The 10,256-nt window shown below is 39.9% G+C and overlaps 1 protein-coding gene across 15 annotated transcripts in view; it reads left to right on the top strand.

The window, feature by feature from the left end:
- Positions 1-217: 217 nt before the first annotated feature.
- Positions 218-10,256, top strand: part of ryr3 (ryanodine receptor 3) — a 539,734-nt gene continuing 529,695 nt past the window's right edge. For all 15 annotated transcript variants that reach the window (XM_039741277.1, XM_039741278.1, XM_039741276.1 and 12 more), the window contains exon 1: positions 218-315. In XM_039741277.1, coding sequence (XP_039597211.1) covers positions 268-315 — 48 coding nt within the window. In that variant the 5' untranslated portion in view covers positions 218-267. The remainder of the gene's footprint in view (positions 316-10,256) is intronic.

Here is a 10,256-nt window from a genome sequence, read left to right as displayed (position 1 = left end):
TCATTGTTGCGGTGCGAACCGACGTCAGCGCCCAGACTCGCACTCGCGCACGCACCGTATTGATGTGCACCCCGGGGAGGCCACCTCTCCGTTCCTGCCAGGGAGGGAGCCTGAGTGACAGGCTGCAGTGCAGTGGGCTTGGCCAAGACCCCCTATATGGCTGTGGATTAGCTGTATGCTAATACGGGGAGGAAAGGAGCCGCGCAGAGCCCAGGAGGCAGCAGTGGAGGCTATCAGAGTCTTAGCAGAGCCGGCTCCTCAACAGCCATGGCTGAAGGTGCTGAAGCGGAGGATGAAATCCAGTTCTTACGAACTGTAAGTAGCGATTAGCCGCCTTTAATACTCGCGTAAATTCGCCCCCTTCCATCTGAAAAGGGAACGAAAGGCAAGAAAGAAAAATAAAAAGCAGTCGACATGTGCGGCAGCCGCTGAAGCATCACTTGCTCCTCTGCGTGCAAGAGCGGCAGGGCGCTAATAGGCAAAGCGATGCTCATCCGGCCGGGGCAGACACATAGACACCCACCCGTCAGACTGAGAGGGGCTGTCCGCGATGGACATCTTCATTTCGCAAGTGTCGGAATCCAACCTGCTTGTGCTCTCGTCTAATGCAGCGCACTCGCTGGAATGACCCTTCTGTTTCGCAGTTCGTATTGAGCTGGTGGGCAAGGTGGTCCTGCTTGCTTTCTGTCCTTTTCTGCTTTTTTGGGATGCTTTACGTTGATTCAAATATTTGAACAGGGTCCAAATAAAACTTTTGTCAGAACTATCTTTCTTTTTTAACAGTCGGGCTGTGCGCTCCCGAGGCTTCTCCTTTTGACAGTTGGCATGGTGTACAAGGTGCAGCGGGCGGCAGGCCCAATTTATAGCCCGACGACTTCAGTCCGATTTCTTGATTTCGTTAAAGGATTTGCAGATGGGTGGATTCGGAAGACAACAGCCTCGCAAGTTATGTTCACACATTAGCTTCTTGGAGACGAGTCTATTTTTAATGGTGTGCCTCAGATTAGTAACTGAGGCTCTGATAGTTTATGGACGGTGTCACTGTAAATGATATGTTGATGGGGTTGGGCGACTTGAACAGCTGGCCGGACTTACAGGTCCGAAATTGGGGACATGGACGACGTGCCCGACAAAGTCAGTACACTCGTGCACGGTCTGACAGGACGTAAGGGATGTCGGCAACCAGACTTCAAAAACTGGGGTGCAGGTCTGACCAGACAGAAACGAGTTGTTTTGTCTTATATAGCGCCTTTCCAAAAGGGACACCAGGAAAACGACACCATCGATCCCTCTTTCATTTGCTTTACGGAGTCACACTGGAATGCTGTACAATATATCACATTTTACAAAAAATAGCCAACATCTCAATTCAAACTTGCAGAGCAATATTAATATCAGTTAACTTGGGGGGTCAGGGGGGTGAGCCATGCAGGTCTGACTAGATTCACCGTAAGCCATTATGAAGTAGATGTTTATACTAATAAAAATACATTTTATTTTTATAGTATCTTTCCCAAGCTCAGGGCACTTCATAGAGTCTCACAAAGAACAGCAAGTTATATACAACAAATACACTTACTATATACATAAGACACTAAGAACAGATACAGTAAATACAGGATATACAAAGCATTAATCTGAATAGAAGACAATAAACCAGAGTAAAATATGAAATACAATACTAGAAGAAACGGCTGACTAAATAACATACACATAAATCATCCTGAGAATCTGTACAGTAGAGGTAAAATGAAAGAAGGCTCAGAATGTTAGCGTAAATGAAATGCCTTCTTGAACAGATGAGTTTGAAATTGCTTTTTTCTTAAAGAAAGAATTAACTGAGTTTGCTAATGTAATTCATTTAGGGAGATCGTTCCAAAGTCTGGGCGCTATAAAGCTTAAGGCTGTGTCTCCCTCCATGTAAAAAATGAATAATTGCTGCAGACCAATCCAAATGTGTTCTATTAATGTCTGCTTAGAGCCTTTAAAAAAGAACACACACATCAAAACACAACTTGCAAAGCAACCCAAGCATGAGAAAAAAAGAAAATTACCCATACAGGCCGACTGGCATTGATTCTACACAATTATGAAATCGATCTTTTTTGTTTTGTTATAGTGCCTTTACAAGAGTAACACACACACACACACACACACAAGCATTTTGCAAAGTCATTTAAATGCCTGTTAACACCAGGAAGTGCTGACAGACCAGGGATGGTTTACGCCCGGAGTGCTTCCAGGTGCAAGGGTAGCACTTCCGCCACACTGGGGAGTGCTGTCGAAAGATCATCGTCAGGCACCTGGAGCACATCCGGGGCAAGATAAAAGGGGCCGCCTCACTCCATCCGGGGAGCCGGAGTCGGGTGGAAGAAGGGCGGAGCTTGTGAGACAGGAGTGGAGGTGGCCAGAAGAACCAAGGACTGAACTGTAAATAATAGTCGAAAATAGCTGTACAAATAAACGTGTGTTTTGAGGACACTGCGTTGTTGTGTTTGCCTGTGGCCGGGCTAGCTCTTACTATATATATATATATAAAAGGATAAATGTCTTTATGTCTATCTGTGTGTTTGTCCAGCTGCTATGTCTTTGTCATTCCAACAGACGCTGTATCACAAATATTTTTATTAATATAATGTATTGCATTTGTTTTTCAAATAGATGATATATCACAAACATTAACACTGCTTTTACGAATCTCATACCAAATGACATATGCATTACGTTTGTCATTCCAAAAGATGCTGCATCACAAACATTTTTAGTAATAAAATACATTGCATTGCATTTGTCATTCCAACAGAGGGTTCATCACAAAATTAGCATTACTTTTATAAATCCCTTATCGAATGGCATACAACAGATTCATATGCATTTCATTTGGCATTCCAATACATGCCACATCATAGACATTTTAGTAATAAAGTGCATTGCATTTGTCATTCCAACAGTGCATCACAGACATTAACACTGCATTTTCAAAATATACATAAAGGCATTTAACAAAATCATATGCATTACATTTGTCATTCGAACAGATGCCACATCACAAATGTTTCTAGTAATAAAATGCAATGCATTTGTCATTCCAATAGGTGATGCATCATTCACATTAACACTGCTTTTACAAATCCCATACCAAATGGCATATAATAGAGTCAAAAATATTGCATTTGTTACTCCAACAGATGGAGCATCTCAAACATTTATAGTAATAAAATGCACTGCATTCGTTATTCCAATAGATGGCACATTACAAATATTAATGCTGCTTTTAGGAATCCCATACCAACTAGCATATAACAGACACATATGTATGACATGGTGCAAAACAAAAATTACGTGGAGGTCTATGTTGATTATTAAATTTAAACCCATCTTAGACAGAGAATACAGCTAGTATGTATGTAAATATATTGTGTTTTTTTCAAAAGTAATGCACTTTGTGAAAACAGATAGTTGCTGCTATAGGTCCTCCAATTTTAAAACGTTTGAAAGTAGTGGTGCTTTGGCAAATATTCTGCATGGGTGTGAATCTTTGGTTCATAAAAGGAAGGCAGTCCTAAAGAATGTTTGTGAGCCAGTTTACAAATGTACTGTGTGTGTGAATATACATATATACGTGTGTATGTAGATACAATATATAAAGTATGTATTGTGTGTAAGCGTACAGTGCAGCGTATACATTAATATACATATACTGTATATATATATATATATATGATGGATATATTTGATTCATATGGCTTTATTCAACATTTTTCAGCATTTATTTAATTTAAATAGGTGCAATATAAAAATGCTTCCATCGATAGTTAGTAGGATTCTGACTGCGCATGCAGGAGTCAGTGTGCCACTCTTCAGTTTTAGTTAATCAGTGGCTTTAGGAGTGAGTCAGTTTACAAATATACTCTGTTTGTGAATATACATATATATGTGTGTATGCACAGAATAGATACAATATGTAAAGTATGTATTGTGTGTAAGCATTATGGTCTGCCATAAACAATATATATTTACATTGCATTGGCACATATATATTTGAGCCATGCCAGCCTGCTCTTGATCAGTTGTACGCCAGCTGGTTTTGTTATTTATTCTCCAAACAACTGAAGGCACTCACTCCTAAAGCCACTGACTTGAAGGCTGCTAAAACTGAAGAGTGGCACACTGACACCTGCATGTGCGGTCAGATTCCTACGAACTATCGATGGAAGCATTTTTATATTGCATCTTTTTAAATGCAATAAATGCTGAAAAATATTGAATAAAGCCATGATGGTGACACTTTGGAAAAGCAGGAATGAGAGTGTCTGAAGAAGCAAGCAGAAGCAAGTGCTTTTCACATAAAATACTCAACAGCTTCCTAAAAGCCAGCACTTTAGAACAAGTGTGTCTGTGTGTGCTGGCTTGTGCTACAGATATTTTGTGAAAAAAGACCTGTGTTTGAATGTTCCAATGACTGGGTGGTCAGGTGTACACTTTAAAAAAGTGTGCATTGCAAATGCCATTTAAGTCAGGCTTAATTATGACAGAGAAATCAAATATAAATAGATAAATTATAAAAAAAAAAATCAACCAAAGTACATATTCATAAATGTGAGATAATCTATGTACGGAAAGAAGAATTGTTAGGAGAAAAGGAGGTAAACCGAATGCACCGGAGCAGCAACCATGGCATTGGCCTGTTGATTGGACTGCACGTGGCTCCTGTGGGACACCCTGGGTTGCTGCCCAATGAATCTCCTATGTCTTCTGTTTTTGAAGCACAGTGGTACCTCTGATGGCCTGAGGCATCAAATTGCGTGGGATGTGCACTTATAAGGGCTCTGTTTTATGGTAGAACTTTTCATTCATCCCCCTAATTCAGTCCTCATAATGGCACCCCCTCCGTCTGTTTCCTGCAGTGTTCCTGACTAATGAAGTGAGCACAGGTGAATGAGTGGGACACCTCTGCCACCACATTCTCAGCTCCCACTGTACCATAGGGCTTCCTGAAGCCCCAAGTGGGAAAGCGCTCGTGGATGCATGCGAGGAACAAATGCATTACGCCGATTATGCACTTTTGCTTTACCATGCTCTTCCAAAAGAGACAGATCAGCAGATGCTCTTTACTGAATGTATAAAACAACATGCCACTGGCCAAGTGTGCTGAATGTGCAGGCTCTTTTTAACCCCTTGCGGGTGCACTTCCTCCATGCCGGCATTATGATTTTGGAGAATCTGCTGATGCTAGGCCCTTTCTGTAATCCTCCCTTGCTCCTCTCACCTGTCAGACATGCCTTCTCCTCTTCTGATTAGCTCTGTCATAAATCCTAAACCAAGGGAGCAGATGCCACGCAGACATGTCCTAGGTTTGGGCATGGGATGGTCATCGGCATCCATTTACAGGTCCCACTGGAGGCCGGGCTTTGAAATTCCTTGGCTATTCCGGCATGCTAATGATGTGGCAAACGCAGCTGCAGTTTGTGGGAGATCTGAAGTGCAACTGATATGGTGCTCACGTCCTGTGTGCACCAGTAAGAGAGGGAGCAAAGGGCATTTAAAGTTGACAAGGGTGGAGAGGCCTGCTAAATCATTTTTTTCTGCAGACACTAAATCTTAATAGCTGTATGCTGACAGCTGGCCTTTAAGAAGACATTTATGTTAATATTTAATCATACTTGTATTTAAAACGTTTTAAAAGTCATTTCCGAGAACGTCTATACATTTGGGCAACACAATATTCTGTAATAGCATTTTACTTTACCATTTTAATAGGGTTATTCAGGTGCATAATTTATGATGTGTGGCCTGGTGAATTGTGCTACTACTGCCTCACCATTGCAGGTCCTAAGTTCAAGTCCTAGCTCGGGCAGTGCCTGTGCATGTTCTTCACTTGTAAGGGTGAGTACTCTCACATCCTAAAGACACACGAGTTGTCCGAACTTGGACTGTTGTCCCATTCTGGGTTGGTTCATGGTGCTGTGTGAATGGAATTTTGTACCCTATGAAACTTTAAACACTGCAAAACAGTATCATTTGATCGAAAAGCAGGGTCAGGGGACCTCCTTGAAGATCTGAATACTGTGATACAATATCATTTGACTGAAAAGCAATTTTTGGGGGACCACCATAAGCTTTGAGTGTTGCTATACAGTGATCCTCAGATGCATTAGGGCTGGGAATCAATTAAAAAATAATTTATCACATCACTGTATGTAATTGATTGTGTTTAATCACATCTAACATTAAAACATGTTATCTTAAAATAGGTACAGTAAAACCTTGATTATCTGTTTCTCGAACCGTCAAGGCCAAAAACAAAATGTGCACACCAGCGCCTGCCTGTTACTGTATCACTACTGCTGTGTGGGGCGCTGCGAGCTCTGCACTTTGGACCAACTCTCCCTTGTGTAGCGCGTAGTGTTCCTCCCCAGCATCACGTGTCAGGCCGCATTTTCAAATCACAGTGTCAGTTATGTACCTTCAGTTTTAATAGCGTTTCATAGCTTTTCTTTTTTATTACAATGAATCTACTATTTATTGTTATGGCTGATAAACGTAAGCATGTGGTGTTGGAATTGTCACAAAAAAACAAAATTATTAATCATTTACAAAACAGCAAAAGTGCTTTAAGTACTGCTACAATTTGCAGAGTAGGAAGAACAACAGTGAATGATATGAAGCATGATGCAGACAAAATTAAAAAAAAAAGTGTTGAAAATGGAATCCACTGACAGTAATGTTATTTTGTAATGGTAATGTTCGGTATTGTAATTTTCTTTTTAAATTCTGTTATATTATGTTTTGTTAATATATTAAGAAACATGCAGTCAGACATGCAGGCAGCTTGTGATGCGCTGTGCGGGAGCAGAAAGGGCGTAATGCTGTGTAAGTGATAGGACTGCGTGAAGGGCTTCTGTTCTGTGAGGGGCGGACATGAGTGACAGGAGAAGTTAGGAGGAAAAGGAAGATGCGGCGGTAGAAAGTTTTGATTAGCGAGTCAGGAGACCATAAGCAGGAGTGTTTTTGGTATAGAGAAAAAAGAACGTGAGTGGCAGGAGATAAACTGATTGGTAGGGAGAGCTTTCTTTTATTGTTTTGTAGATGTGCTCTGTAACCCAGATAATGGAGTATAAGACAGGGCACTGTTTGTTACAGAACAAAGACTCCAAGTAAAATGTAGGAAACTCCAGTACCTCTGAGTTGTATTTGCTTATTACACTGGTTATTACAATATTATGTAAATTAATTAATTTTGTTTATGCTATATTATATATTTTTTTGTAAATAAATATGACTATTCGCTAATTTAATCTAGTGCATATCATTTTTAAACTAGCTGTTCTGTTTCCTGTCTTTTCTCTTGTCCGTCACGGCCTCAGTACCGATCGCTGATGGAAAATCAAGGTTTTTCTGTACTTAAATAATGATGTAAATATACACTGAATCAAAACAGATAATGTAGAATCAACACAAAGGCATTTAAAAAACTTTAATGGCATAGCTTATACTTAAACAATCAACCGAAGCCTGAACTTTTAACAAAGTACTTCTGGAGTAAGTACAACCTAAATCTGAATGCCTTCTTAAAAGTTAAGTTGAAAAGAAGGCAATAAGAAAACAAGGCTAATGTCAATAAGCACCTACAAAAACAACAACAAAAAAGTCTTGTGTTAATTCTCAAATCAGCATAAGTATATAAAACACAGATGTGTCAAAGTAAAACTAAAAAATTGAAACAACTGTAGATTTTGAATGCACTGCTAAAGACTGATTTAATTGACTATATGAGCATCTCCAAAATAGGCATATATTACATTACATGCTTTAAATACTATCCTCAATTGTTCATCATCATCAACAACTTGATAATTATACACAAGAGTTTTTCAACTGGTGCACTGCGGAAATAACATTCTAGTGTCCCTGGGTTCTGACCTGAGAGAAACACACTCCTCAGGTGGTCGAGACATGTCTAAGAGGGATGGGACTACCTGGAGAAGTCAACACAGAAGCAGCTCTGCGATTGCTGGTTTGCAGACACAGCACTTAGAGTGCACTGTAGCAGCCAAGAGATGTGTCAGGGGTACAGCTGCCAGGGTGCGTGTTCACCAGCGACTCTGGGAGTGCCTAAGGACAGTGGGCATACGAGCACTCACTAAGAGTTATGTCTGTGAGTAGGAATCTCCAAACTGATTTTATTGACAGTGTCTCTGGTACTCAAGACCCTTCGGACAGTTTAGCACATTTAATGTTTCTGTAGTTGGTAGAATCATGGTGCGCATTGAGATTTTTGGGTTAGAAAAAGTGAACCACCACAAAAAAAGGCAAAATGTTCTCTGTAGCATCTATATCACTTAAAAACTAGCACAGAACATTAGTTGAATGGTTATGATGCATTCTCTGCATAAATTCGTGAAGATACTGAAGACTGGAATAATGCATAGGAATAATCATTACACTTCTATTTTTTAGAATTTTGTCATTCCATTATGGTGTTCAGCACTGTAAACTGCCTGGCAGACCAGCGAGTTAAACACAGAGGTACTGGAGACTTATTTTGGTTTTAGTGCCACTCAAAGAAAATGTATGTTGCACTTAGGTGGTATGATATTGATTCAATCTCTTTATAAGAAAGTGGAATGTAAAAAAACAAAAACAATTTATGCACCAGGACAGCCATAACCCCACCCTCCTGCCCCCCTTTCCTCCCCCCCACTCCCCTACATGTACTGTATAAATTAAGAAAATGAACACCAGTATTAGGCGATCGCTTTGTTGCCTGCCCTGGATGCGACAATATTTTTTAACATGTAAAACTGGTTGCATTAACTGCAAAAATAAAGGTGTTAACTTTGCCAGGCCTAATATATATATAAATCCTCAATATTCACACGTTTAACTTTCAAGACTATTTGTAAACTCTTGTTTACTTTCACAGGGTTTACAAAAATGCGTAGTAGAGAAAAAAATGAGAGGCAAGTTGCGTGAGGTTTGGGGAGAAGCTAAAGTTCTACTAGGCACTTCACTGGTCTTGTTCACTCTACTGCTGTGGAGTAAAGAACTCCCTGTGTATTTGTTGCATATTTTCATTGTTTTTCTTAAAATAACAAGTTTTATGTTGCATTTATATCCCGAAAATGTAATGCAAATCCATGCATGCAAAGCTAGCGATGCAGAAGATAAGAAAATAAAGGTATTAAATAAACTGATGGATGCAAATTTGATGTTAACGAATTGACCAGCTGGCTAGAGACATTGATGCTGCTGATCCCATCATGGATTGCAACCTCAACAACAACAACAACATTTATTTATATAGCACATTTTCATACAAACGATGTAGCTCAAAGTACTTTACATGATGAAGAAAGAGAAAAAAGACAAAATAAATAATTAAAATTAGGGAACACTAATTAACATAGAATAAAAGTAAGGTCCGATGGCCAGGGAGGGCAGAAAAAAACAAAAATACTCCAGACGGCTGGAGAAAAAAATAAAATCTGCAGGGGTTCCAGGCCACAATACCACCCAGCACCCTCTAGGCATTCTACCTAACATAAATGATCAGTCCTCATTGTATTCAGTGTTCTCATGGAAGGACTTGATGATGACGGTCATGTGGACTTCTGGCCTTTAATCCATCAATGTAGGGACATCATGGTACTTTGGTTAGGTGGTGGTGGCGCAGATCGCCACCACAGAAAACTGGAAAAAGAACAGAAGAGAAAGTAGGGGTTAGTACAGATTTTGGAGCCACCATGAATAATCTTGATAATTATTTGAATATACAGAGTATCAGGATTAAACTAAGATGAAGCTATGAGAAAGCCATGTTAAAGTAATGTGTTTTCAGCAGTTTTTTAAAGTGCTCCACTGTATCAGCCTGGCGAATTCCTAATGGCAGGCTGTTCCAGATTTTAGGTACATAACAGGCTCACCACTTCTTTTAAGTTTTGCTCTTGGAATTCTAAGCAGACCCTCATTGGAAGATCTAAGGTTACGATTTGGCATGTAAGGTGTAAGACATTCCGAAATATAAGATGGAATGAGATTCTTTAAGGCTTTGTAAACCATAAGCAGTATTTTAAAGTCAATTCTAAATGACACCGGTAACCAGTATAGTGACATCAAAACTGGGGTGATGTGCTTGGATTTTCATTTCCTAGTTAAGATTCTAGCAGCTGCATTCTGCACTCGTTGCAATCGATTGATGTCTTTCTTGGGTAGTCCTGAGAGGAGTGCGTTACAGTAATTTAGCCAACTGAAAA

The sequence above is a fragment of the Polypterus senegalus genome, chromosome 18, assembly GCF_016835505.1.
Source record: "Polypterus senegalus isolate Bchr_013 chromosome 18, ASM1683550v1, whole genome shotgun sequence".
Classification (NCBI taxonomy): domain Eukaryota; kingdom Metazoa; phylum Chordata; class Cladistia; order Polypteriformes; family Polypteridae; genus Polypterus; species Polypterus senegalus.
Note: the sequence above shows the minus strand (reverse complement) of the source record. Positions and strands in the feature narration are given on the sequence as shown.